The following is a 26,386-nucleotide window of genomic DNA, read 5'->3' on the forward strand; positions in this document are numbered from 1 at the left end:
ACGGCAGCTTCTGTTTCCTTGTTCACAGGGATCTGCTACCCTCCTCACCACAACCCAAAGGTGCTGGCCAAAAATTCCACCCTGAATTTTGGAAAAGGAAATAAAAATAAACCCTGGACTGGGGGGCATGCCGCTTCTTGGCTGGCTGGGGACAGATGGCCTGGAGCTGGACCCTGCATGATAGCAAAGACACACTGGGCTTGAGGCTGGTCTCCCACCCCGCTGACCTTACTCCACCATGGCCCCAGTCTGGGGACCACGGCAGCTCCAGAGTCTTCCTCACGTGCCCTGGCCAGCCTAGGACTCCTGTCCCTCGGGCATCCAAGCACGGTGCTCAGCCCTGTCCACAGGTGTGGCTGCCCTGAGATGCCCTCATTCCCTCTCAGGGGTGGCTCTGGGGTGGGGGGGGTCCTCTCCTTCCCCAGCTGTCCCCTTTTGGTTCCCTTCCCTCCCCCTTTTGGAACTTCATCTCAGCACAGATCGGTGGACTCTTCGCAGTGGCAAAGGACTCACTGTGGACTTCTCCTTCGTGCCACTGATGCCCGTGGATTCTGATGGTGAGTCTGCTCCTGGGGATGAGTCCAAGGGGATGTCCCGAGTGCCTTCCAGTCCTGTATCACAGGCCTCGCAGGACCAAAGCCACTGTCCAGAGGTCCGGAGTTCAGGCACATGACCCCTCCACCAGGCCCTCCAGGTGTGACCCTGACACACAGGGGGCCCTTGCCGCCTCTCCCTCACTCAGGCCTGGCCGGACCCCAGGTGTGGTCCCGGGAAGAGAGGCTCCTGTCCTAAAGCGCATCCTGCCTCTCTGACACCTCCTCGGCTCCCGGAGGCCCAGGTGGGCTTGCCCTCTGGGCATGTCCTTGACCTCGTGAATCATCAGGGAGTAAAATGGAGGAAATCCTTGCCCTGGGCATGGCACAGCACATGCAATCTGGCTTTCTTCCCAGACACTTGTTAGAAATCCTTTCCCAAGAGGGACTCAGGGTGCCGGCTGGGGGGGCGGAACAGTCCTGTGCACAGCGAGGCCCCCAGAACGCGTGCTGGAGCCCTGTCTGGGAAGCACGTTGGGGCGGCGTAGGGCTGAGCCCTCGTTTACAATGGGACCCGCAGGTCTCATCCAAGATCCCCAGGATGGAGTACACCTGCTCCCACCCCTCCCAGAGCCCTGGCAGCTGGCTTCCAGCCCCAAGCCCCCCCCCCCCCCCGCCCGCCCTTGCCTGATCTCACAGAAGGCCCTCTGGGGAGTGTTCTCCCAAACACCCACAGGTTAAAAACGCCTCCCTGCTTCCATTAACCCACCACACCCCAAATCAAAGCACCACACCGTGTGCTCCATCCCTCCAAGGCCGCCACCGTGTTCCAGACACAGTTCAAATGCTACAGATAATTCTTATTTTGAAATAATTCGGAATTGCAAGGATGCTACAAACTTCCCCACTGCGCCATTTGAGAGTAAAACTAGCACCCATCACCCCCAAGTAGCCTCATGTCTGCTTCCTTCAAACACAGACATTATCCTGCACAAGCCCACGTGCACACACACACGCGTGTGCACATGCACACGCATGCACATGCACGCACACACACTAGCCAGGAGACTAACACCACGAATCCCCACCATGTGTCCTCAGCTCCCATTCAGGTCTCATAAATTTTCCCAATGATGTTCTTTTTAAAAAGAACGGTTTCATCGAGGTATAATTGATAGACACTGTCAACAAACATTCAACTGAGTAAATTTTAAAGATCTAATTGGCTTTTTCAATCAATTTGTGGATTAGGCATCTTCCCATCTAGCAAGTAGAGAGGAACTCCATTGAGCGGCAGAAAAGGAGAGGTTTTTAAAGGAAGAGAGGGACTAGGAAAAAGGAAATTATTAGCAAAGGATGACTTGCTCCAGGCAAGGTGGCTCTCCTAAGGGGAATAGACACTTCCGAGTGCTGACTGGGACATTGCCAGGTTGACTGGTTCAAAGGTCCCTGATATGAGTGACTACAGTTTGGGCCTCTGGTTTCCTTTTTTTCTTTTTTTTAAAGATTTCATTTATTTATTTGACAGAGAGAGACATAGCGAGAGAGGGAACACAAGCAGGGGGAGTGGGAGAGGGAGAAGCAGGCTTCCCGCGGAGCAGGATGTGGGGCTCGATCCCAGGACCCTGGGATCATGACCTGAGCCGAAGGCAGACGCTTAACGACTGAGCCACCCAGGCGCCCCTGGGCCTCTGGTTTTCTTTTTCTTTCTTCCTTCCTTCCTTCCTTTTGTTCTTTCTTTCTTTCATTCTTTTTTAAGATTTTATTTATTTATTCGTCAGAGAGAGAGCGCACAAGCAGAGGGAGAAACAGGCTCCCCACAGAGCAGGGAGCCCGATGTGGGACTCGATCCCAGGACCCCAGGATCATGACCTGAGCCAAAGGCAGATGTTTCACCAACTGAGCCACCCAGGTGCCCCTGGGCCTGTGGTTTTCTTTTTAGCAACACTGAACTGCACAGATTAAATGTATACAATTGGAGGAGTTAGGGCGTAGGGAAACCCCTGTGAAACCATCCCTACAATCAAGGTCATAAACACATCCATCACCTCCCCAGGTTCCTGGCGTCCAGTTGCTTTGTGTTTGCAGTGAGAGCACGTGGCCTGAGACCCTGCCCCCACAGCGTCCTGGGAGGACTGTCCACGGCTCGGCGCATCCCTGCAGGTCACTCACTCCTCTTGCCTGAACAGGTAGCGAAAGGGTCCAGTCCAGGCTCACCTGTGGTTTGGGATGGCCCGTCTCTCTCGTCTCCCTCTCCCCAGAACACTCCTCAGTCTTTCCTTGACCTTTATGACCTTGGCATTTCTGGAGCCTGGAGGTCAGTTCTTTTGTAGAACGCCTGTCAGCTGGGCCTTGCGCAGTGTTCCCTCGTGGTGAGGGGCTGCATGTCTCTGTCAGGGGCGCCAGGGAAGGACGCCGTGTCTCAGCACACCGTCAGCTCGTCTCACCGCCGGTGATGTTAGCTCTGATGGAGGGATGTCAGCTGTGACCACCTCAGGCACCGCATTGTCCTTCTGCTTCATGTCTGTCCTCCGAACCGCGGGCGAGACGTCCCCTGTGGCTTGGGTCCGCCGTGTGCGGCGTCCGTCCACCCGGTGCCAACCCGCCACAGTGCGTCGGACTTAGCTTCCCAGTAAAGCCAGGAGCAAAATCTGACGTCATTCAGCCACGGCACAAGCAGCCACGCGCTCCCTTAGATGCCGGAGCCCGAGGTCAGAAGCCCAGCCGCTGCCAGCTCGGCTTACGGCCGGCGGGGCGGGAACGGCGGGGAGAGGACAGAACGGGCCCGCATGCACACAGACGTGCAAGCGTAACGGGGAGCTGACGACACCCCTTGTCTGCAACTGGTCACACGGTCCCCCGTTCCCCTTGCACCACGCCACAGCCCAGGCTCCTTGCCCGCTGCAGGAAGACCTCGGCCTGGGGCCTTCTGACCACCGCCACGTGTGACAGTCGCCACCAGGTCGTCTCTGGGGATTGGGTGCCACCCCGGGATCCCGTGCCCCTGCTGAACTCAGGAAGCCCGGCTCTACGGCAGCCGTGCCCGCCAGACTCTCTGGCTGCCGAGAAGGGCCCGTCGTGAAGTTCTCTCTCAAAAGGGGTGCTGAGGGGTGCACCCCCTGGGCTCTCCGGGCTGGGAGAGCGGGTCTCACGGGAACGTGCCAACCTCTCTGCGCTCATGGTTCCTTCCTGCCCAGCACGCCACGGAGCCCGGCGTTTCCAGGTGTTTCGTGCGGCTGTCCTTGCGTCCGGGCCCCAGCCTGCGGGGCAGGCACTCGGGCGGCACCACCAGCCGCTGCCCTCGCAGGAGGCCGCCTCTGCTGGGGAGCCCTGTGGACGTCCGTCTCCACGCAGCTGTGTGTCCCTTCCACGCTGCGCCCACGCCCTCGGTGTCCATTCCACGCAGATGCCTCCCCAGGTCTGTTGCCCCAAATCAGCAGAAGTGTGAAGTTGTTCTGGTGTGTGCGCGGCCCAGCGCTTCCCAAACTCACGCTTGGGATTTCCCCCCGGCCTGCCCGGACTCGTCGCGCGGGGGCGCGGGGCCTGTGCAGTAGGAGGGCGTGCGGCCGCTGCACGACCCGCAGGGCGGGGTGGGGGGGCGCTAGGGGTTCTAAGGGCAAAGGGACGCTGGGCTCTTGGGACACTTGGTGCTGCAAAGCGCGCGTCCCTCTGTCCCGCCCCAGAGTTCCTCGTCCCGTGCTTTAGCAGTTGGTGCTGCCGCTTTCACAAGGCGTCCCTGGGGCCTGAGGGTCCATTTGCACCGTCATTCCGGGTGAGACTGAGTGTGGGTCTGCAGAGGGTCAGCGCTCTTCGAGGACGACCGCGGACACTTTCAGGTTCTCCCGTGGCCTTGGGCTGGGAACGCCCCTTCCCCTGTGTCTCTACAGCCAGGAGAAGCGCCCGCTGCACCCGCTGAGCCCATGCTGAGGAGCGGCTGCAGGTGGGGGGACGCACATGCAGCCCACCATGCCTGCAGAGCCGGAGCAGCCAGACCCGGGGCCCAGCCTGCTGTGGGGTCCCAGCTGCTGCCAGAGCCTCTCCAAGGCTGGGACCCAGAGGCCACGCGGGCGAGGGACAGGGCCTGCCGACAAGCAGAGGTGCCGACATGCAGGGCAGGCCAGGCAGACCCCCGAGGGGCCGGGAGACAGGGCAGAGGGACAGGGCAGCCCGGGGGCCTCCCACAGCCTCACGCATGTCCCCCAGACCCCCCCACAGGCACACCATGCACCACAGACGCACGCACACACCACACACACGCATGCACACGCACTTGCTCTGACGTCTACATTCCTGACTTTTCTACCCCTGAGATTCTGGGGTCTTCAGTCTCCTGAATCAGCCCCCAGGGTCTGCCCTCTGCCCTTTGCTCCAGCAGGCCGTGGAGGCTGCCTTCCCAGGGAGACGGCTGAGGCAAGAGGGTGAGGGCGCTTGCACCCCAGGGCAGCCCGTGAAGGGGCTTCCATGCCCAGATCAGGGCTGATGGAGCAAAGACTTGCCAAGTGCCTGGCACCGGCCCCAGGGCCCCTGACATGGGCTCACCACAGTGTCCGAGAGGAAGATCACTGAACGACATGCGTAACCACCGCAGGCCGGCTTGGGCTCTGGGCTTGGGATGCATGTGGCAGACCCACCACGGAAAGGGGCATGAAACAGGCCACAAGAAGGGTGTGACCCAGGCTGTGGCAGGCCGCCGGTGCGGGGACCCCCCACCCAAGGTGGGGGGCCAGGAGCAGGCGCTCACCTGCATTGCACCAGCTTGCTTGGTGAACCCCCAGCCCTCTTAGACTGTGTTTAGTGGAGAGTTAACTACAGAGGGGTCTGGCCCTTGTCTCTGCTCCTGGGACAGGATCTCCGGGCCCCTGCCATGTCCCGCCTGACAGGCGTGTGTCGGCTCGCCTGGGGGCCTGGGCACAGGGTGGTCTCAGGTGTGATTTATGCTGGCGGTTTCGGGATACGTTGTATCGGGCCTGATCTCTGGGGGGGCCTGGAGTCTAAAGGTCGGCCAGCCACAGGGGCAGTAGGTGATAGAACCCCCCAAACTCCTGGACACCAAAGGTTCAGGCAAGCTTGCTGGTTGGGGATATTTCATGCGTGTTGTCACAGGTCAGGACTCCGGGAGGGGAGAGACAGTGGGCAAGTTGGCCTCTCCCAGGTGCCACCCTCTGTCTCTCCCTTTGGTGATTTTCTGTATCCATTTGCTGTAAGAAAACTGTAATCCTAAGGATAGCACCTTCTTGACTTCTGTGGATCATTCTAGTGACTTATGGAAACTGAGGGTGTCTGTGGGGTCCCCTGAATTTGTAGCCAGCTGGTCTGCAAGGAGGGTAGCCCTGGGGACCCCTCACCTTGCCCCTGGTGTCTGAGATGAGGGTGGTCTCCTGGGGATGCTCCCTGGGGCTGCCGTTGGCTAAGCTCCCATGCCACAGGCCAAACCCATGCAGCACTCACAAGCCCCATGATCTCAGGGGCTTGGTGTAAGGACGCCTTCTCTCCCACTCCCACTAGGGCTCGGGGCCAGCCGTGCAGGGACTCAGGCTGGTGCAGGCTCCGCCCCCTAGTAGCTGCGCCATCTGGAACCTGGTCATGGCAAGAGGCAGATGTCGCATCCTACACCAGCAGGTGCTGGGGGGGTGGGGGGAGGCCTCGGGCACCCAGGGGCTGCACCTGAACAAAGGTCTTTCCCAAGCCTCCAAGCTAACTTCTCAGGTTTCCTCCTTAAGAGAGAGGGAGGTTTTATTTGCTTTTCTTGTTTTTCAGGGCAAGGAGAGCACGCATGAGCAGACCTGCCCAAAACTGGACCTGGCCAGGGACAAGCCCCAAAGGGGACACTTGAGCAGGGTGGGGTGGAGCTAAGTCAGAGCTGGCTGGGACCAGGGACAGGTGGGCTCTGAGGGGAGGGGGCTCCTCACCAAACGGCCAGACCCTGGGCACCCACTGGAAAAGCCTGGGCTCCAGGCTGCACTCAGGAAGGGCATGGGGGCCTCAGGGAGGCCTGGGCAGGAGGGCCCCCCGCAGGCCAGATTCCACCCCACTGCCTGGGCTGGCCAGTTCCTCAGTTGGGAAGGCTTGACACCACCTAGAACATTCTGTGACTGGGAGGTGCGGACAGGCGCAATCCCACGACTATTCTGTGCACATGCAGAAGGTGGCCAGGCGGGGCTGGGGGGTGGGGAGGGCACATGGCCATAGGGCCTGGAGACCAAGCCCGTCTCCCAAGCAAGGGCGCTTCGGTGCCACGAGGGGTGTGGGGGGGGCTGCCCCTGGTGCTGTCCATGCTGAGCAAGTGGCTTCTCTCTGAGTGGCACCTGTCTGCTGTGCCACCCAGAGCCCAGAGCCTGCACTGGTTCAGACCTTTGTTCGTGCTCCACTGGCCACCTGTTGCCCATCAGGCCCCCTTGGTTCTACTTCATGAGGATCTGCCTGTCCCTAAGGCCAGGTCACCTGCAGTCTCACGGCCCGGCTCTCAGCCCTGCTCAGCTCCTGCCCTGTCGGCCGGGAGAGGCCCCGGGCTCTCTCCCTGCTGGCCGCTGCCTGCTCGGCTCTTTGCTCCACCCACCGTCTTGGCATCTGGGCCCAAGAAGCCGAGCTGGGACGTCAGCTTCTCTGAGGGTCACCCCTCTGGGCTCCTGCACCTGTGGTGTGGCCCCCACCCCCACCACATCCGCTCTGTGACTCCCGACAGCCTGAGCCCCGGGAGGGCAGGGTGCGCTGTCCGCCTCTGTTCCCCCAGCGCTGGGCAGAGAGTGCGCTTCCAACTGTGTCTGGGGAGTGAGGAATGAATGAATGAATGAATGAATGGCACATTCTTTTTTTTTTTTAAGATTTTATTTATTTATTGGCACGTCTGGGTGGCTCAGTCCATGATCCCAGTGTCCTGGGATCGAGTCCCGCATCGGGCTCCCTGCTCAGCAGGGACTGCGCCTCCCTCTGCCCCTCCCCCTGCTTGTGCTTGCTTTCTCTCTCTCTCTCTCTCTCTGACGAATAGATAAAATCACATGAGACACTCCAGGTCAGATCTCGCCCCTGGGCCTCTGTGCTCCCGCCCGGGAGTGGGATCCAGGGCTCAGGCCATCCCAAGAGTTCAGTTTGGGGAGGGCTTTGCCCTGGGGGTGTCTGTGGGCTCAACGCCCGGCCTCTCCTGCTTCGAACACCCCCTCTGTGGACGGGTGTTCAGGCTGGGGGCACCACAGAGAAAGGGTTCCTGCAAGGTTTCCTTTGAGGACCTGGGAGCCAGCCCCTGCATGCTGCCTTCGTCTCGCCACGTGGGACACACCGCCCCGGTTGGCATGTCAGCTGCAAACCACACCTCCACACCTCGTCGATTCTTTTCTTCACCACGGTGGCCAGTCCTTACCCCCCGCTGCCCCCCCCCACCCCCCCAGCCTCAGAAGGAGAGTGCGGGATGTCTGCGGAGGGGATTGCGCCCGGCACTGGCTGAGCCGGCTGGGCGTGGAGGCCAGAACCACAGCGGAGGTTTCGGTCCCTCTCAGGGAATTCCCACCCTGCCGGCCTCCACCATCTCCTGCAGGCCCCTGGCCCCTGCTCCTCGGGTGGGTCTCCGCCCTCTCAGAAGCCAACTCTTTCACAGCCAGGCACCGGGGCTTGGAGAATGACAGGGAGGCCTTGGATGTCAGGGTTATTGGGCAGGGGCCCCTTCCCGAAAGCTCCTGGGTCCTTGGGACTGAGCCTGCCCTCAGCTGACAGCTTCTCTGGTGGGAAAAGGTGTCAGGCCCCTGCTCCCAATGTAATGGGGTGATAACGAATGGATAACGTGTAGGGAGAGGGCCTGCCGGCAGATCTCCTTTGCCAAGAGCCTAGTAAGCTCTTTCCCAAGGTGGCCTGAGGCAATGCCCCTGGGAAAAGCCATCCGGGCTACTCCCAGGATTAGGGGGCGGGGCATCAAGCTTCCTGCCTGCAAGCTGCCTCCCTATGCCTGTCCCCACACCCTTTGGGAGTGGACCCCAGCCTACAGGCACAAGGCCCCATGCACTGTAAGTCTGGAAGCTGAGGGCCCAGCTGTTGGGTCCAGGGTCACTTTCTGGGGGTGAGGTTTCTAGGGGTTTCTTGTCTGTAGGCCAAGTCACGGGGTCCTCACACCCCTCGGCCTCTCTCCATGCAGGGAGAGGCTCGTCCCTTACGGTGTCTCTGGGGAGGCCAACCACCCCCTGGGGAGTTGGCCCAACTAAGATGAATTTCTGTCTCCTTAGACCCCACCAGACCCTTCCACCAGCTAGTGCTTCCTCAGGAGCAACTGTAACTTGGCCCTTGGATCCGAATGGAACAAGTGACTGAGATTTACAACACCCTCTCCCCATAGACTAAAAATCATGCACATTTGCTTCCAGTGGTGATGTTTTAACTGGTTCCCGGACTAGCATTCCCGCTGTAAATAACCATGGAGCTTGAGAAATATACCCAGTAACTGTTTCCTGGAAATGGATAATAGGCAGCACAAGACTTCCGTCCTTGGTGGATAGAAACCCCTGAGGTTAGACCCACAGATGTTCTGCCTAGGATAACACGTTCACTGAGGGGCAGGGAGCCAGAATCCAAGCAGAACACGTGGTCCCGCCAAGCAGCGGAGGCAGATCAGGGTTTGAGGCAACTGAAGGGGCTGGAATCTTCAGGGAGGGGAGGAGGCTGTGCCCACAAGTCTGTGTGTGGTCTCTGTCTGGTTCCTTTCTAGTGCATGACTGAGGATTGGGCTGAACACGTGCAGGATGAGATCACCCAAGAGTGGTTCAGGACAGAACAGACCAGTAGTAGTGCTGGGGACCTGGGAGCTCTGGCCCAGCCAGCGTGGACACAGCTCATCAACACCTAGTTCACGCCCTAGGCATCCAGCTATGACCTGGAAAGTCTCCTCCTTATGAGTCGGGGCCACTAAAGGTAGGCTTACTCTTTCTTCTCTCTCTAAAGCCCTAATAAAATATACAGGGGAGACAGTTTGGAGGCTGAGTCCCACTAAGTTAGAGGACCCAGGGAAACACCAGGAGTTTTCCCCAGATAACCCCAATAAAGCACAAAACCAAACCTAAACAAGTTCAAAACGATTAGTCAGTAATTAAATTGCAAAACAAAAACCAACACTCTTCAGAGAAAGATAACAAAACCCAGACTTTCTATGGCATATCATCTGTAATGTCCAGTACACAATGAAAATTTTCTAGGAATGAAAAGAAACAGGAAAACATTGCCCATAGTCAAGGAAAAAGCAGCCAACTAAAACAAAAATTATCCTGATTTGCCAAACAAGACTTTAAAGCACCTATTATAAATGTGTTCAAAAAATTAAGGGAAAATAACATTTTGATGAGCAGATAGAAAATTTTATCATAGAAATGGAAACTATAAAAAAGAATCAAATGGAAATTGTGACTTTAAAAGTACAATACCTAAAAGAAAATTCGCTGGGTAGGTTTAACAGGAAATTGTGTCAGAAAACAGAGTCATTAAACTTGAAGGCAGATCAGTAGAAATGATCCAATCTGAAGAAAGAGAACAAAAAGACCAAATAAAAATGAATAGACCCTCAAGGACCCGCTGGATAAGGGGAGGGTCAGATGAATGGTCTAACATGCAGGTAATTGACTTCCCAGAAGAAGAAAATGAGAATAGCACCAAAGAATGTCTGAAGAACTAATGCCCCCAATTCCCCAAAATTTGATTAAAATAATCAACATAGACTCCAGAGCTCACCGAACCCCAAGCGGGGTAAGTATAAAAAGAACGACATCAAAGTGCATCATTATCAATCTGATTAAACCAAAGATAGAAGGAGGATGTGGCAAGAGGCCAGAGAAGGAACACTCATTGCCCAGAGGGAACTGGGAGCATGAAAGATGACTCCTCATAAGCCAACAAGGGGGCCAGGGGGCAGTGAAATGACATCTCCAAAGTGCTAAAAGAAAAAAAAATCTGTCAATCCAGAAATTCTAGATGCAGCAAAAATATCTCTCAGCAATGAGGTAAGAGTCGCCCGGTGGGCTCAGTCAGTGGAGTGCACAACTCTTGATCTGGGTTGTGAGTTCGAGCTCCGTGTTGGGTGTAGAGATGACTTAAAAATAACACCTTAAAAAAATGAGGGTGAGGGGCGCCTGGGTGGCTCAGTCGTTGGGCGTCTGCCTTCTGCTCAGCTCATGATCCCAGGGTCCTGGGATCGAGCCCCGCATCGGGCTCCCTGCTCAGCGGGAAGCCTGCTTCTTCCTCTGCCTCTGCCTCTCTGTCTCTCATGAATAAATAAATAAAATCTTAAAAATAAAATAAAATAAAATAAAATAAAATAAAATAAAAAAAAAATAAAAGGGGTGCCTGGCTGGCTTGGTTGGAGGAGAATGTTGATGCCATGGATGCCATGATGGATGAATGCGACTCTTGATCTCAGGGTCATGAGTTTGAGCCCCACATTGGGTATAGAGATGACTTAAATAAATAAATATTAAAAAAATATCCTTGTGAAATGGCATATGTAAAAGTAAAAAGTAAAACAACAGCCCAAAGGAGAATGAGGGTAAAATAAATTCTACTCTTGCAAAGTTACTACATTTGTGAAGTGGTTAATATTGACCCCAAACCAATTTTGATAAATTCAGGATGCATATTGTTAACCGTGCAGTGCCAACGAAATACTTTTTGGATATGTGGCTGAGAAACCAAATGAGGAAATAAAGCACTAAAGCTATTTGCTTGCCAGTGGTGGACTTGAACCCAACTAGACCAGTAACTACATCAAACTTGACCCGACTACACACGTCCAAGGCAGAGATCATCACCCCGAATATAAAAGCAAGACCATATGCTGTCTACAGACTCCTCGCGATCGTTACAAATAAATGGAAAGGAAAAGACGCACCATGCAGATAGTGAGCACAAGAATGTCTGCGTGCCAAATGACGCACACTGGGGCCCCTGGGTGGCTCCGTCGGGGAAGCGTCTGCCTGGGGCTCGGGTCATGATCCCAGGGTCCTGGGATCGAGTCCTGCGTGGGGCTCCCTGCTCAGCGGGGGTCTGCTTCTGCCTCTGCCCCTCCCCCTGCTCCTGCACATATTCCTCTCTCTCAAATAAATAAAACCTTTTTAAAAAATGACACACACTTTACAAGAATACAAACACACAATTATATCCCGAAACACATGAATGGCTTCCAGGAGGGGTGGGGAGCAGAGGACAGAGCTATAAGGAACAAGTGCATGAAAAAGGGGGGGCGGCCTGGCCCAAATGGGGAGTGAGAAAGTGATTCCTGGCACAATTTCCAAGAAAGAAAAAACACAGAAGAAAGGAAGGGAAGGAAAAGGAAGGGTGGTGAGCAGGAAGAAGGGACGGGGGGGGGGGGGGAGGCGGGAGGGACAGCTGCCCTCAGAGGAGGGGGGGCGGTGCCTGGGGGGCCTCCCAACGCTGTGCATTCTGGGGTTTTTGCTCCTTTCTCCTGGGCTGGGGGGAAGATGGGGACAGGTTAGGGGCCCGAGGCCGCTCTGTGTGGCTTCAAGCTTTTATTTTATTTATTATTTTATTTTATTTAAAGTAGGCTCCACACCCAGCATGGAGCCCAACGTGGGGCTTGAACACATGACCCCAAGGATCAAGACGTAAGCTGAGATCAAGGCCTGGACGCTTACCCGCCTGGGGCCCCCAGGTGCCCCTCAATCTTCTTACATGAACCCCTCAGAGAACTGCCTACCCTTCCAGGGCCTTGGCCAGAGCATAGCTGGGAAAGCGGCCCCAGGAGGTTGGTGGGGCCAGAGGTCTGGCTCAGGTGGGAGGAGGGACGTCACTGAGGCTCAGGAAAGCCCACCGGCCGGGCCAGGGGGCGACGAGGTCTGGGGTGCGGAGCAGGGCGGGCCCCGGGACCGGCACAGGTGCCGGGAAGCTACCTGGAGATGGTGGCTGTGGGCAGGGCACGGGAACCCGAGCTGGTGCACCCCTGCACGGAGGCCAGGACCCCGTGGAGACCCCTCCTCACCGCGGTGACTCCCCACAACTGAGCTTTCAAAACGTGGTGCTGGCGTCCCCTCCTCGGAGAAGACAGAAGACGGCTGCCCCCGCGCCCCGTGTATGTCAGGAGCCGCGAGCTGAGGGGCCTGCCCTCTGTACCCTGCCTTTTCCCTATTCCTTCTCCTTCTTTCTTCTGCTCCCAGAACTGTTCACCGCTGCAGGCCTGGCTTCACATTCCCCATCAGGAAAACTTGGCCGAGAACAAGGTGGTTATCACTGGCTGAAAATAGAAGTTTGTGTGTCTGGTAATAACAAGTAACAGGTGTTCCATAAGAAGCCCCCTGCCACCCTCCCCGCCCCCCCGCCAGAACACCATCAGAGCCCCGGGGGCTTCTGCTCCCTCCGTCCAGTCTGCTCAGTGTCCCACATCATGGGTACTCGCCAAACCTAAGGGCTTCTCCACACTTCCCAGCTTCCCTCCCATCGAGCCAGTGAAATGTGGGAAGAGGACTCTGTGTCCCTTCTGGGCTCGGGTGCTGAGCCTCGGGTGCTCATCACACTTCTTTCTGCCTCTGTTTTACCCGATGATGCCGGGGCGACTTGGAAACCACAGATGGTGGGCCCCAAAGGTAGAAGCGCCCTGGGTTCCTGACCCACGCAATCACCGTGTCATGTGAACAAATGCACGTTTAGGACTTAGTCCTTCCTGCACCACCGCCAAGCCCATCCTGACTAACACGCCGGGCTGGCTTTTTTTTTTTTCCAAGTAAAAACAAATTAATTCATAGACTGATTCTGGCAGTGTTTGTTGAAAAGACTTTTCCCCACTGGATTGCTCTGGGGACTTTACTGGGACCCCTGTGACGGTGCGTGTGTGCCCCTGTGTCTGGGCTCTGCTCCGGGGCCTCGGCCTCTGTGTGGCGCGTGCGTCAGCGCCGTGCTCTCTCCGTACTGTCGCTCCACGGTAGGTCTTGAGGTCCTTCAGCTTCGTTCTTTTCCAGGATTGCTCTTTAGACCCCACGTGCTAAGCATGTCCATATAAAGTTTAGATTCAGCTGGTCAACTTTTTTGTAATGTATTTGTCTGAGTTTGGTGCCAGAGTTATACTAGGCTCACAAAATGAGGGAAAATGTCGTCTTCTAGCCTATTTTCGGGAAGGCTTTGTGTAATGTTGATGTTACTCCTTCCTTGAATGTTTGACAGAATTTGCCAGTGAAACCACCTGATCCTGGGTATTTCTTTGTGGGAAGGCTTTTTGTTAATGCATTGAAATTATGTAATAAATATGGGCCCGCTCCAATTCTGAATCTCATCGTGGCTCACTTTCTAAACAACGTCTCTATTGAGACATCATTTGCATCAAAAAGTGTACGGAGTTGAAGGGTACAGTTCTGTGGTTTTTATTATATTCGCAGACTTGTGTAACCACCACGACTACCTGATCCCAGAACAGGGTTAATCCCTGTTATTCACGGTGGGACGAAGTCACCGCAAATACCAAGTTAGCTGAGGCTGAGCCACTGCTCTTAGACGAGATGCACGCGGGCGTCACGCACACACTTTACGTAGATAAGAACCCTGGGAATCGAGAAACAATTCATTCTGGCAGATTCTATTTGACAAAAGAGAAAACGAGGCTCAGAAGTGTTGTGTGAACTTGCCAGGAGTGGGGATTCGCACCTGAGCCTCGGGCCCCAGAACTGGAGCCATTTGCCCCCCATCCCCCCCCCACCTTCATCCTCAGGGCTCTGAGGCAGGGCCTCGCCTAGTTCCACCTCAGCTGGGGATGCACAAGTCTTCACCTGTCTTCAAATGACCAGGAAAGTAAGTACTATCTTAGGATTACAAACAGCTGTTATCAAGTGGGCCAATTTGCAAATACCCAAGCTTCCAATGGGGATCAAGGGTGTTTCATTGCCCCAGGAAAGCCCGCACCCATCAGCAGCTGCTCCCGTTCACCCCAAACACCACCCCCCCCAGCCTGCAGCAGCTGGCCTGCTCGGCGGGTCACCATCCCTCCAGCGCTAGCCTGGGGCCCAGCCCGCGGTGACACGGGGTGTCCTGATGCTTATTAAATACCCGTTCAAAAAATGTTAGACGGAGGTCCAAGGACACACAATTGAATTTTTAAACTTAATTTACAAAATTTTAACTTTTTCTGATGATACATCTACTGCATGTCCATTATAAGACATACTTTGTTATGTGTAAAATACCGTAAAGGGGAAAGAGAAAAATCCATTTTACCATTTTTTGCATTTTTCAGAGACAATTAAACATTTTGGCGTTTCTTTCCAGGCTTTTTTTTCTTCTCTGAAAAACAAAGGCACCAGCTGGTCTGGCAGACCACGCAGCTCAGGAAGCTGGCCAGTCCCACCTCCCCTTGGAGGGCACCGGGGGTCCGGGGACGATTTGTTCCTCCTGACCCGATGAGGGGGGTCTGGGCCTCTGAGGTGGTCCAGCCTGGAGCTCCAGGAGCCAGGGGAGGGGCAATTTGGGCCAATCTGTTGCTGTCCTGGGTCTATGCTCTGTGCACACAGGAGAGGCAGGTGGCCTGAGTGGGCTGGGGTCTGGGAGGTTCAGCCAGTGCCCCGGTCTTGGGGGACTGCTGCATGCTCCACGTCCGGGGGTGTGAGGGGGGAGCTCCTGAGCAGGGACCGTGCCTGGCAACCTGCCACGAACCCCTCCCAAGTGACCTGGGTCCTGTGCCAACTTGCTGCTTTGGGTCTAACAGCATCTCTTTCCGAGGACCCTGGCCGGCTTCTCCCTCCCCACCCTGGACTCCTGGAGCCCACATCTGTCCGTCCTCAGGCTCCATTCCCAGTCTGAGGTTCCAGCTGCCTCCGGTTCCCCTCTGACCCTCTACGCTGATGGTCCCCTGCAGCCCCCAGCTCGCCCGGTCTGCGGCGGCGTGCAGCTGGGACTGCCAGGGGCTCTCCACAGAAGACCCGAGCGGTGGGACCATGTGCCTGGGGACAGATGTTTGAAGCAAAGAGGAAAATTGCTCGTTGGGAAACTTCATAACCTGAGTCCAACAACACAAAACAGCTGTGCTGTGGCCAGTCCTACCTTGAGAAGGCCCAAGTAAGTGGACGTGAACTTAGACCCCAACCAGAGATGGAGAAATGGAAGAGGCTTGGCTCACAAACCCATGGCGAATCCAACCCCGGAGAGTGGGTTTAGAGAGCAGAGTGACCGTTTCATACCTGATGGTGTCTGAAACGGTAAGTCCGGTGTAGACAGAACAGAGGTAGAGTAGACGCGATTCTCCATCCTAGGGGCAATGCACACCGAACCACTCTTGTGGAGACACGTGGCCCTGAGAAGAGACCTGCTCACCGGTCCTCGGGCATAACCCACCACTCCTCCGCAGACGCTCCCTCTGCTGGTCAGCACGTCCCCTACCCCACCCCACCCTCCCAGGACACTGCGTGCAGGCGCGGCCCAGGCTGAGGGGAGGGGTGTTAGGAAGGCTCAGGAAGGAGGGATAAGGGAACGCCCTTGTCTGCCACGGAGGGAGCATCGAGCACACCCACGTCCACAGGACGCGGGCTGTGGACCACACGGGGAGGCGCTGGCCCAGGGCTGAGATTGGGTGCCCCTTTCTGCCGTGGATCCCTTCACTGTTGCCGAGACATTTCTGCGGCCCGTGTCAAGAATGTGCCGTCCTCGAGGTGAGGTTTCAGGCTTGCTGAAATTCACCACTCCTTACGCTTGTTTGGACCCCCAGTATTCCTCTCCCAGCCCTGACTGTTGGCAGCCCCGGGCTCTGAAACCCATGACGCTCGACTCCAGGTGACCTTCGGATGTTTTCCTCCTGGTCGTGCACCGTCGAATCATGCACAGAAACCAGCCCATGCTGACTCCAAGCTGCTTACTTGGGCACTGCCTGCCTGCCCTACACACACACCATCTGCACACACCCCCACAGCTCACTCACGCACGGCCAGGCACACACTCACAGCCACACACGTACGCACACTCGTGCACAGCCAGGCACATACCCACACCCACACGCGCCCATGCACACCGCCACTTACATACGTGCGCACCTGCGCGTGTCTGTGTGCACACGCACCCCCCCACACACACTACTTGTCTGGTGTGCTGAGAAAGCAAGCGTAACAGGAAGGCCATCCTCCCGGGACAGGTTTGCGCCAGGTTCATCATTCGCCGCAGGACCCCTCTCCTAAACCCTGGCTATGTGCTGGGCTCACACAGAAGAGTCCCGTGGGCAGCTAAGGCTCGGCTAGCAGGGCTCTAAGGGATGCAGATTGGCCTGGATGGAGCCTCCCTGGGGCAGCAGCTGGAGGCCCGGCCAGGAGCTGAGCGGCCAGGTGCTGTCGGGTCGTCTAAGCCAGTGAGCCGAACAGAGTAACAATCAAGCCTTTATTCATTTCTGGCAATGGCCCAGCAGGGCCCAGAACCAAAGTGCTGAGTCCCCTCGTTCTCTCTCCTCCGTGGAAAGGCACAGGTAAGGTGGGTCAGCGGCTGGGCTGGGGCGCCACACTGTAGAGGGAGCCCCAAACAAAAGGGCCCTGCTCCTTTTTGGACTTGGCGGGGGGGGGGAGTACTAAGTGGTGGGTCAGAGTGAGGAAATAAGACCGTGGCCAAGGGGACCTGGTGAAGCGGCCTCCGGATGGAGATGCCCTGGCTCGGAGTAGGCTGTGCCCCGAGCCCCGCTGGCCAGAGGCCTGAGTCCTTACAGCAGCTCCCTCAGAGACCACGATGCTCTGGCCGGGCACCAAGCCTGGTGGGGGGACGGTGGCTCTTCCGCCCCAGGCCTGCAGGTGAAGCCTCTGCTCCCTGATGGCCAGCTGACGATCCCGTGTGCGACCCTGGCCAGGAGCCCACTCAGGGAGCCCAGTCTACGGGGAACCCCCTCTCCAGCAGGGTGAGGAGGGCAGGATGGAGCCCTGGGAACCGGATGCCAGCCTCCTCCCAGGCCCCTAGGTCCTAGGGTGGACACCTTTCGCGTGGGGGCACACCTCGGGGGCTGGGCCGGGAGGACGAGCAGCATCTCCCCCTTCTGCCTTCCGGGGCAGCCTGCACGCTGCACAGCTGGACCCCTGGGTGGGGCAAGCAGCTCTCCCAGAGAGCCTGGCCAGGCCTGCAGGGAGCCCCCATCTCCCTGGACGTGGCTGTGGCCAGCTGGGAGAGCTGAGGCCTGGAGGGGTCAGCACACTCCTGTTCCCTGGGCTGGGAACCCAGGGTCACCGAGAAACGAGGTCACTCTGCTTGTGCACAGGACACCAATCCGTGTCCGGGTAGAGAAGGCAATGGACAGACTTGAACCTGGGAAGGAAACGTGGAGGTCAGGCCTGCTGGGGTATAGGTGTCGTGGGGGGCTGGCGTCAGAGCCCCTCCCCACTGCCCACTCACCGTGTGGGGTCCTGCTGCAGGCTGAAGCCTCCGGCCACATTCACCACATTATGTGGGTTCTCCGGACCCCCGTAGCTCAAGGTGACCTGGGGGGGCATGTCACTCTCCCAGGACCCCCACACCCTCTGCCCGCCTCCGGAGTCAAACCAGGAGAGGCTGCTGTGCCTCCGGCTTCCGGGGCCCCCCAGGGCAGGACCGCCCCCTGCCCCCACCCCCAGGCCCCCGAGGGCAGGCTCGGGAACAACGTGGAAGCGCTGAGAAGCGCAGCCGACAGGGGAGACACCTCAGGGGGGTGGCTGGTGCACATGCGGGGGCGCCCCTGCCCAAGCCGCCTGTCCCTCTCTGCGGCCGGCCCTGTGACCACAGTCCCCACCTCGGCGGCTGCCCTGGGCCCGTCGGCCTGGGAAAGCACGGAGGCTGCGCCTCACAGACGATCCCCCACGCCCAGGCCCCTGGGTCCCAGCGGGCCAAGCACAGGGTCTGCAGCAAGTTCGCTGCGGGGCTGGGAATGCCTCCCTGAGGCTGGTGATCTGGCCTGGGGTCTGGGCGAAGGGCCAGGCGCCTCGGGGCAGGTGGGGGCGAGGCCCCAGGAGCGCCCAGGGGCCGTACCTGCTGCGGCACGGCGTCAGGCGGGAGCCTCTGCAGGTTCTCCAGGTGGGAATGGAAGAGCGAGCTAGGCAGCAGCCGAGCGCCCAGCAGCCCCTCCACGATGTAGCCCACGGTGCAGTCATCCGGCAGCCGCACCCGCTCGGCTGTGCTCATGAAGCTGCCCAGACTGGCGGGGGCCGGGGGAAGCGGGGCAGGGCCTCCTCAGTCCTCGGCACCACCACCCCGGGCCTCCCAGCCCAGGCAGCCGGCACCCCCATGCTCACCTGGCCCAGGGGCTCATCTTCAGCGCGAGGCCTCTGCTCAGGCAGAACCCGGCCCCCCCCGTAGCGAACCAGAACTTGACAGTGGTCACCTGGGGAGGAGAAAGGTGCCAGGCAGGGTGTCGTCCTCGAGCGGCCCCTCAGCGGCTCGCCACACAAGTGGCAGCAGTGCCCAGGGCACAAGAGGACGGGCTTCTGCGACCCGGTCCCCCGGGCCCAGCTCCTCCCACAGCACCTGAAGCGCCCCCAGCCCCGGGATGGGTCAGACCCCTGCCCCTGCGGCCCTTCCCGCCGGGTCTCCCCTCTCTCAGCCGCCGCTCCCCGGCTCAGCACTCACAGTGCCCCCTCCCTGGACTCTCTCGGAGGCCTCGATGGGGTGGTCCAGGCTGGGCCGCCCCAGGTACACGTCCTGACTGGGCGAGAAGCTGGATAGCAGCTGGAGCAGGCCTCTGGGGTTCACGTAGTTGTCATCATCCACGTGGCAGAACCACCTGGGGGCGGTGGGGAGCGCTCGCGAGTGAGGGGCTGGTGCTGGCAGCCTCCACCCCGGGCCCAGGTGTGCGGGCCCGGCCTCAGCCCTGGGCTCTCCCGGGGGCACCGGGGCGTGGCCACCACACACTTGCGTCTCGACTCGATGAACGTGTCGTACTCCACGGACATCTTGCAGCACAACGCCTGGCGAGTGTGCACGGCCGAGCAGTTGGTATTGATGACGTGGCTGCCTGCGGGTTGGAGAAACCAGGGAAGCGTGAGGGCCACCCCACGGCGATCAGGGCACAATGTGGCTGTCCGGAGGGCCTTGCCATCTCGCCCTGCTCAAAGCCCCCAGGCCTGGCCTCACTTGCTGAGCTTGTTGCTGACCCACAGGACCCAGACAGGTGACAACCATTTGGAATCCCACGAGTGCAAAGCCACCCCAGGGTTGAGGATACGTGCCTGAAGTGGGGCTGCCAGGAGGGAGCGTCTTCAGGGACCGTGGCTCCAGCCTGAGGCCCTGGGAAGCCTGCCAGGGGCTGCGGGAGGCAGAGCCCGGCTGGCAGGGTGGGGCCCTGGCTGCTGGGCTGGTGGCAGGTGGGCATCCTGGCTCTACCAGCTATGTGACCCTGGGCAAGTGACTTAAGCCCTGGGCCTCTGTACACAGCAGGGAGACAGGTGTCACTGCACCAAAGCATACGTGAGGGGCCCTGGTGCACGCTGAGCTGGGCAGTGCGCTCACCTCCCTGGAGTTGTAGCTCAGGGTCATCCCCGTCCGTGAAGATGAATGTCTGGGGAGAGACAACCTGTGAGACCCCAGGTGGACCAGGATGCAGCCGCAGAGATGCCAGAGAGTGAGCTGAGCTTCAGAGCTGGAGCTTCGGGATGAGAAGAGGGTGCCCAGGACCGGCCTGGACCCTTGGGGTTGGGATGGGGGAGAGGGGAGGGTGGCGTCCCAGCGACTTCCTGCTACTGTCCCTGGCATCTCGTGGTGCGGCTGGGACCAGGCCTGCTCTCACGGGATGTCTGTGGGGTCCTGGTCCAGTGTCAGCTGAGAGAACCCACCCAGGTAGGAGGGGCGCCGGGCCTGGGTCCCCACAGACTCAGAGCAGGGGTCTGGCCATCACTCTGGAGACACAGCAGTGGATAGGGGGTCCCGGAGATGGGGTCCCTGGGGCAGCCCTTGCCGGGACGGGGGTGCCAGGGGTCGCGGACGTTTGCAGTCCGGGGTCGGGATCCTGGCTGGGGGATCCGGGGCATGGGGATCCTGGGGCAGGGGTGCCGAGATCGGGGATCCCGGGGCGAGGCCCACCTGTTGGCGGGCCCGGGAGATCCAGGTGCTCAGTAGCAGCCCCAGTCGTGGCCCGTGGTTCTTCTGGGTGGTCTTGACAGCGATGAAGACGTCGTCAGGCCGCAGGCGAGGGGCGGTGGCGGGTCGGGCGGGGGACGCCCGCCGGCCGGGGCCCGGAGTCGGAGCCGGGGCCGGGGCGGGGGCCGGCGCCGGCGCCGGCATGCGGGGCAGCGGCAGCAGCAGCAGCGCGGCCAGGGCCGCGGCCAGCGCGAGGCAGGCCCGGCACAGCGCCCCCCGCACGCGGCTCATGCGGCCGCGGGACCCGCGGGCACCGCCCGGGCCCAGGCCGCGCCGCGGCCCCTTTAAGAGCCGCCCCGCCCACCCGCCCGCCGCGACCCGGAAGCGCTGTCCCGGAAGTGGATGGCGATGCCCCGGAAGTGGACGGCGCGCCGCGGCGGGGTGGGTGAAGATGCCGCTGCCGGTTCAGGTGTTTAACTTGCAGGTAACGAGCCGCGGCCGGCGGCCCCTCCGCGCCCTCCCCCGCCGCTGCTGCTACCCTCCCATCCCCGCCGCCGCCGGGCCGGAGCCGGGCCCCCGCGCGGCCTCCCCCCCTCCCGCGCGGCCCGGCGGCCTCGCGCAGGGTCCCCGCCGTCGGCCCGGCAGGCCCGGCCCGGCGCTAACGCTCTTTCTCCCTTCGGCAGCAGGCCAGCTGTGTGTCAGGGTCGGGGGGTGCAGAGAGTCAGGCCAGAATGAGGGAGCGCCCGGCCCCCGGCTCGGCCTCCTCGTCAGTGACAGATGTGTCCTGCGCCCCTCACAGCAGTAGGTCAGACCTCCTCCTGCCGGGCACGGCCGGGGACTTCAGCCCGAGCGCCAGCCTGTCGGCCCGTACGCCGCTCTGTGAGGTACCTGCCAGGACAGGGGGCCCAGGAGCGAGCGAGCGCGGGGGGGCGCCCCGAGGAGACCCCTTCCCGCCGCCGCCCGGCCCTGTGGCCCCCGCTGCCGGGCGCTCCCGGTGGCTCGGACGAAGCTGCGTCAGGACGGCGGCTGGGCCGTGGAGGGACCGCTCCGGAGCCCGGCGGGGCATGTGGCGCCTGGGCGCTGTGCTCGGCAGCTGCCGGCCGCGAGGGGCGGCGCTGGACACAGGCCGGGAGCAGGGCGGGGCAGGGGCGGCAGGCGCCCCTGGACAGGATCCGCGGGGCCGTGGCACCGTGGGCAGGCCCAAGTCGGGCCCGGTGAGGGCTTCTCACCCTTCCTGGGCAGTCTGGTCCGAGTGCCAAGGTGCCCGCCTGTGTTGCAGGGGGCCGTGGAGCCCATGCAGATCGATGTGGACCCCCAGGAGGACCCGCAGAACGCACCCGATGTCAACTATGTGGTGGAGAACCCCACCCTGGTAAGGAAGCCCCCGGCCGGGCCTGGGGCAGGCAGGAAGGCGCCAGGCCAGGCTCCCCACCCAGCCCGTGTTTTTCTCTGACCCAGAAACCTTGAGGCTGTTCAGTTGCCCCCTCGTGACGAGGGGTGGTGGTCCAGCCGGAGACCCTGCACCCCACTTCTCTCCCGCACACTAGAGCCCACGTGCAGCTTTCCTCAGACCGAGGACGGGTCTTTCTTGGGGCCCAGCCTACGGAGCACTGCCTCCTGACTGCTCCGCCTGGGGACTGGCAGGCACGAGCGGTCCCATCTGGCTCTGGCCATCCTTCCCCTCAGCCCCGGGGCAGAGCTCTACCCTGGAGGCCTGTGCCCTGGCCCACCCCAGGTGGCCTTTGCCGGCACTGGAGAGCGGTCTGGTGCCCGTGTACCCAGTTCTTGTCATCGGCATAGGGCCTGTCGGATACTGCAGGAGGGTCAGCACTGGGTCCTGCTCCTGACGCACTCGCCAGGGCTTGGGGTCTGGGGTCCCGCCTTGCACAGTCTCCATCCACTCCCCCCACCCCCACTTCAGGATCTGGAGCAGTACGCGGCCAGCTACAGTGGGCTAATGCGCATCGAACGACTGCAGTTCATTGCTGACCACTGCCCCCCGCTGCGGGTGGAGGCCCTGAAGATGGCCCTCTCCTTTGTGCAGAGGACCTTCAACGTGGACATGTATGAAGAGATCCACCGCAAGCTCTCGGAGGCCACCAGGTGAGACCGGGGGCTTGGCAGGAGGAGGCAGGGCCCTTGGTGGGAGCAGACACTAGGGGCTGGGTGTGGTGTGTCCCCCTTGCGTCTGGCCTGTGCGGGGGCCTTTTCTGTGCTCCTGTGACGCCTGACACCATCCGCACGTGGGCGCTTAGTAGCATCACTGCCTCGATGTGGTGACCTGGCCTTCCTTGTTGAAAAGCCAGGAAGGGTGATAAATGGCAAAACGGGCTAGGTTCTCACCCAGTCCACTACGTGCTGTCTGCGTCGTCCTGGCTTTTCTCTGTGTGCACGTGACGTGTAGTTCTTTTGACATCACGCGGAGTTTGTGGAGACAGCACCTTGCTTCTCTTCTCTTGCCATGGCTGCATGCACGACCCTTTTCCCGTTGGGCGTCCACACCAGGCCGGGGTCCCCGTGTTCCTGTGCTGGCTGGGTGCTCACTTGGCAGGGGCCGGGCAGGGGCCCCCTGGCGGCACCCATCTGCCTGCACCTCGGCCCCTGATGGCCCAGGCACTCCCTCAGGGAGCTGCAGAACGCACCTGACACCATCCCCGAGAGTGGCGTGGAGCCGCCGCCCCTCGACACAGCCTGGGTGGAGGCCACGCGGAAGAAGGCTTTGCTGAAGCTGGAGAAGCTGGACACGGACCTAAAGAACTACAAGGGCAACTCCATCAAGGAGAGTATCAGGTGCTGCTCACAGGAGACTGGGAGGCGGGCAGCGAGGCCCGCGTGGCCCTGGGTCCAGGTCCGCTCATGTCTGGGCCCACAGGCGCGGCCACGACGACCTTGGTGACCACTATCTGGACTGTGGGGACCTGAGCAATGCCCTCAAGTGTTACTCCCGGGCCCGGGACTACTGCACCAGCGCCAAGCATGTCATCAACATGTGCCTCAACGTCATCAAGGTGGGCCCTGCCTCGCCGGGTCGGGAGGGGATTAAGGGCAGCACTGCCCCTGAGCCAGGAGGGGGCGTCCCAGGCTGAATCCACCCCGCTCGCCCGCCAGGTCAGCGTCTACTTGCAGAACTGGTCTCACGTGCTGAGCTACGTCAGCAAGGCCGAGTCCACCCCGGAGATTGCCGAGGTAACGCCGGCTTCCCACCCTCTCTGCTTCCTCGGACCTTGTGCCAGGACTGTTGAGGCCCGGGCAGGCCTGGTCCAACCCGGTCTGCCCTTGTCCCTCTCAGGCTGGGGCAGGGCCCGGGGAAGGGCCAGGATGTGGAGGCCGGGGGCTCACGTGTCCTGCTTTCTCTTGCAGCAGCGTGGGGAGCGGGACAGCCAGACCCAGGCGATCCTCACCAAGCTCAAGTGTGCTGCAGGTGAGGTCTTGGGGCGGCAGGCCGCACAGCTGATGGCCTGTGCATGCCGGAGGTCGGGTCCTCACAGCCAGGGTGGTGGGCCTTCGTCACAGCCGAGGAAACGTCCGAGCCCTGCACCCATGGCCCCAGGGGGTGCCTGCCAGGCTCTGGTCCTGGGCGGGGAGGCCAGCGTGCGGCCAGTGGCCGGGAGCTGAGGTGTGACTAACAGGTGGGCCCGGGAGTCCTTTGCAGGAGTAACCACCGCTGTGCACGGCTTCCCTGGGCCCTTGACTCGAGGAGAGTGCCCCGGTCAGTGCTCGCGGGGGTGGCCACAGCTGGACCAGACTCGCTGTCCCTGACGCTGAGCAGCAGCAGCTGGGGTGGGAGAGGTGAGGGCGGCTCTGGCAGCTTCCTCCGGGCACCGGGCTTCATCCTGGCTGCCTCCCCCCCCCCCCCCCCCTTAGGCCTGGCCGAGTTGGCCGCGCGCAAGTACAAGCAGGCTGCCAAGTGCTTCTTGCTGGCTTCGTTCGATCACTGTGATTTCCCCGAGGTGAGGGACAGGAGGGTGTCTGGGGACGAGCCCTTGCTGGGAAGCAGGGGGAGGGCTTGTGGGTTAGGCTCTTTATTGAGGGGTATCCCCTCCGTGGAGTCCTGCAGATTCTTTGGGTGGGTGGTGGGCAGGGCAGGGATGAGCCAGCCTTGTGTCTGGGCTTGCTTCCTCCTTGGATTCTGTCTCGACTGTCAGTGACCCCGGGGGTCTGGACCCAACTCTTTTCTTGCCTTTCAGCTGCTTTCTCCCAGCAACGTGGCCGTCTATGGTGGCCTGTGCGCCTTGGCCACTTTTGACCGGCAGGAGCTGCAGCGCAACGTCATCTCCAGCAGGTGGGTGGAGGGTGGGGTGCTCGCCCTGCAGCCTGTCCCTGTCAGGGGCCCTTTCTTTGGCCCTGCCCCCTCCCAGAAGCCTGAGGACTGGTGCTCTCCGGGCCTGTGGGGGGCTCCGGTTCCCCGCCTCCGGCCTTCAGGGCCTGTGGGCAGGCGCAGGGCCGGCTCTGAGGGGTGTGCACCTGCAGCTCCTTCAAGTTGTTCCTGGAGCTGGAGCCGCAGGTTCGAGACATCATCTTCAAATTCTATGAGTCCAAGTACGCCTCGTGCCTAAAGATGCTGGATGAGATGAAGGTGAGGGACCTGCCTCCTCTGGGCGGGGGGGGGGGCAAGGCGGAAGGCGGGGGGCAGCGGTGCCTGACCGGGTCTCCTCACCAGGACAACCTGCTCTTGGACATGTACCTGGCCCCCCACGTCAGGACCCTGTACACCCAGATCCGCAACCGCGCCCTCATCCAGGTAGACGTGGGGGCACGAAGGCCGAGGCAGGGCACCGCGGGCGGGCCTGGGAGTCGCGGGAGGCCCACGCGCCCTCTGCCCTGCAGTATTTCAGCCCCTACGTGTCAGCGGACATGCACAAGATGGCCGCAGCCTTCAACACCACCGTGGCGGCGCTGGAGGACGAGCTGACGCAGCTCATCCTGGAGGGGCTCATCAACGCCCGCATCGACTCCCACAGCAAGGTGGCCAGGCCCGGGTCCAGGCCGTGGGTGCAGGGAGGGGGCCCCTGCGCCCCGGTGAGCACCGCCGAGCCCCGTCCCTCCTGCCGCAGATCCTGTACGCCAGGGATGTGGATCAGCGCAGCACCACCTTTGAGAAGTCGCTGCTGATGGGGAAGGAGTTCCAGAGGCGGGCCAAAGCGACGATCCTGCGAGCAGCCGTGCTGCGCAACCAGGTTCACGTCAAGGTGAGGGCAGGGGCGGCCCCCGCGTGGGGCAGCAGCAGGGCGGGCACGCGCACGGCTCCTGGGCTGAGCAGCCGCGTCTCCACCCCAGTCCCCTCCCCGAGAAGGGAGCCAGGGGGAGCTGACGCCGGCCAACAGCCAGTCCCGGATGAGCACCAACATGTGAGGGCGCCCGTCGGCCTCCAGGACGGTCTGTGCGCCCCCCCCCCCTCGGACTCGGACACGCAGGCTCCCCATTGGTCGTGTGGCGCTTCTGGAGGTGCCCCCCGTGCAGACCCCCTGCCGGGGCATCCACATCTGGCTTCTCGGGCCCCCTCCACCCTGTTGTGCCCTGTGGTGGGGGCCCTGGCGACGTGGGCTGCTGCTCAGGGCCCTTCCTGGAAGGAGACGCCTGCAGGACTCACCTGCCCCCCTTCCCCCTGCGCACCCCGGCGGCACGGACTCCCAGCCTCCCTGTTCTTGTGTCATTTGGGGTTGCAGACAAGTTCAACCTCAGTCCATTAAAGGGCAGCCTGAGAACACTCCCCCTGTGTCGTTCCTTCCTGCTAAGAGGGCTTCTGAGGCTCGTGTCTATGGGGTTAGGCTTTGGGGTTGGGGCTCCCCACCCCTCGTGCAGGCGGGGAGGAGGCTGAGCCAGCGCGCTGCCCTCCTTTAGGAAGGTTCCCGAGGCAGAGGGCTCCCACCCGTGGCTGCGTGTTTGGA

General features: G+C 60.7%; 2 protein-coding genes and 1 long non-coding RNA gene across 6 annotated transcripts; 2 read left to right on the forward strand and 1 right to left on the reverse strand.

The window, feature by feature from the left end:
• Positions 1–40: 40 nt before the first annotated feature.
• LOC144381038 (uncharacterized) lies at positions 41–5,830 on the forward strand. The gene is made up of 3 exons (XR_013445449.1): positions 41–350; positions 480–557; positions 2,590–5,830. It is a non-coding gene; the product is annotated as an uncharacterized LOC144381038 (long non-coding RNA).
• Positions 5,831–16,839: 11,009 nt separating this feature from the next.
• Positions 16,840–20,834, reverse strand: RFNG (RFNG O-fucosylpeptide 3-beta-N-acetylglucosaminyltransferase). Its single transcript, XM_036093451.2, has 8 exons — positions 20,502–20,834; positions 19,932–19,980; positions 19,335–19,437; positions 19,053–19,206; positions 18,719–18,807; positions 18,456–18,621; positions 17,847–17,932; positions 16,840–17,759 (listed from the first exon to the last, which is right to left on the reverse strand). The coding sequence occupies exons 1-8, from the start codon at positions 20,787–20,789 to the stop codon at positions 17,678–17,680; spliced, it is 1,017 nt and encodes a 338-aa protein (XP_035949344.2). The 5' UTR covers positions 20,790–20,834; the 3' UTR covers positions 16,840–17,677.
• Positions 20,835–20,870: 36 nt separating this feature from the next.
• GPS1 (G protein pathway suppressor 1) lies at positions 20,871–26,208 on the forward strand. Of its 4 annotated transcripts, none has more exons than XM_036093423.2 (15): positions 20,913–20,982; positions 21,182–21,382; positions 21,778–21,870; positions 22,420–22,601; positions 23,124–23,288; positions 23,371–23,506; positions 23,607–23,684; positions 23,862–23,919; positions 24,363–24,448; positions 24,686–24,780; positions 24,969–25,074; positions 25,159–25,239; positions 25,326–25,463; positions 25,553–25,687; positions 25,776–26,208. In XM_036093423.2, the coding sequence occupies exons 1-15, from the start codon at positions 20,950–20,952 to the stop codon at positions 25,848–25,850; spliced, it is 1,662 nt and encodes a 553-aa protein (XP_035949316.1). In that variant the 5' UTR covers positions 20,913–20,949; the 3' UTR covers positions 25,851–26,208. The 4 variants fall into 4 exon arrangements, with proteins under 4 accessions (XP_035949319.1, XP_035949321.1, XP_035949316.1 ...); XM_036093405.2 differs by having other exon boundaries at positions 20,915–20,982; positions 23,859–23,919; XM_036093426.2 differs by lacking the exon at positions 21,182–21,382 and having other exon boundaries at positions 20,871–20,982; positions 23,859–23,919.
• The last annotated feature ends 178 nt before the right edge of the window (positions 26,209–26,386 follow it).

Source organism: Halichoerus grypus, chromosome 2, assembly GCF_964656455.1.
Source record: "Halichoerus grypus chromosome 2, mHalGry1.hap1.1, whole genome shotgun sequence".
Taxonomy (NCBI): domain Eukaryota; kingdom Metazoa; phylum Chordata; class Mammalia; order Carnivora; family Phocidae; genus Halichoerus; species Halichoerus grypus.

Excerpts from the sequence above, each read along its gene's own strand:
- GPS1 (XM_036093405.2), top strand. The coding sequence starts at position 20,950 with ATGCCGCTGCCGGTTCAGGTGTTTAACTTGCAG. Across the intron at positions 24,781-24,968 it reads CGCAACGTCATCTCCAGCAG|CTCCTTCAAGTTGTTCCTGG; the intron begins GTGGGTGGAGGG and ends GTGCACCTGCAG. Across the intron at positions 25,688-25,775 it reads GCAACCAGGTTCACGTCAAG|TCCCCTCCCCGAGAAGGGAG; the intron begins GTGAGGGCAGGG and ends TCTCCACCCCAG.
- RFNG (XM_036093451.2), bottom strand. The coding sequence starts at position 20,789 with ATGAGCCGCGTGCGGGGGGCGCTGTGCCGGGCCTGCCTCGCGCTGGCC. Across the intron at positions 19,438-19,931 it reads TGAGCTACAACTCCAGGGAG|GCAGCCACGTCATCAATACC; the intron begins GTGAGCGCACTG and ends TCCAACCCGCAG. Across the intron at positions 17,933-18,455 it reads CTGACGCCGTGCCGCAGCAG|GTCACCTTGAGCTACGGGGG; the intron begins GTACGGCCCCTG and ends ATGCCCCCCCAG.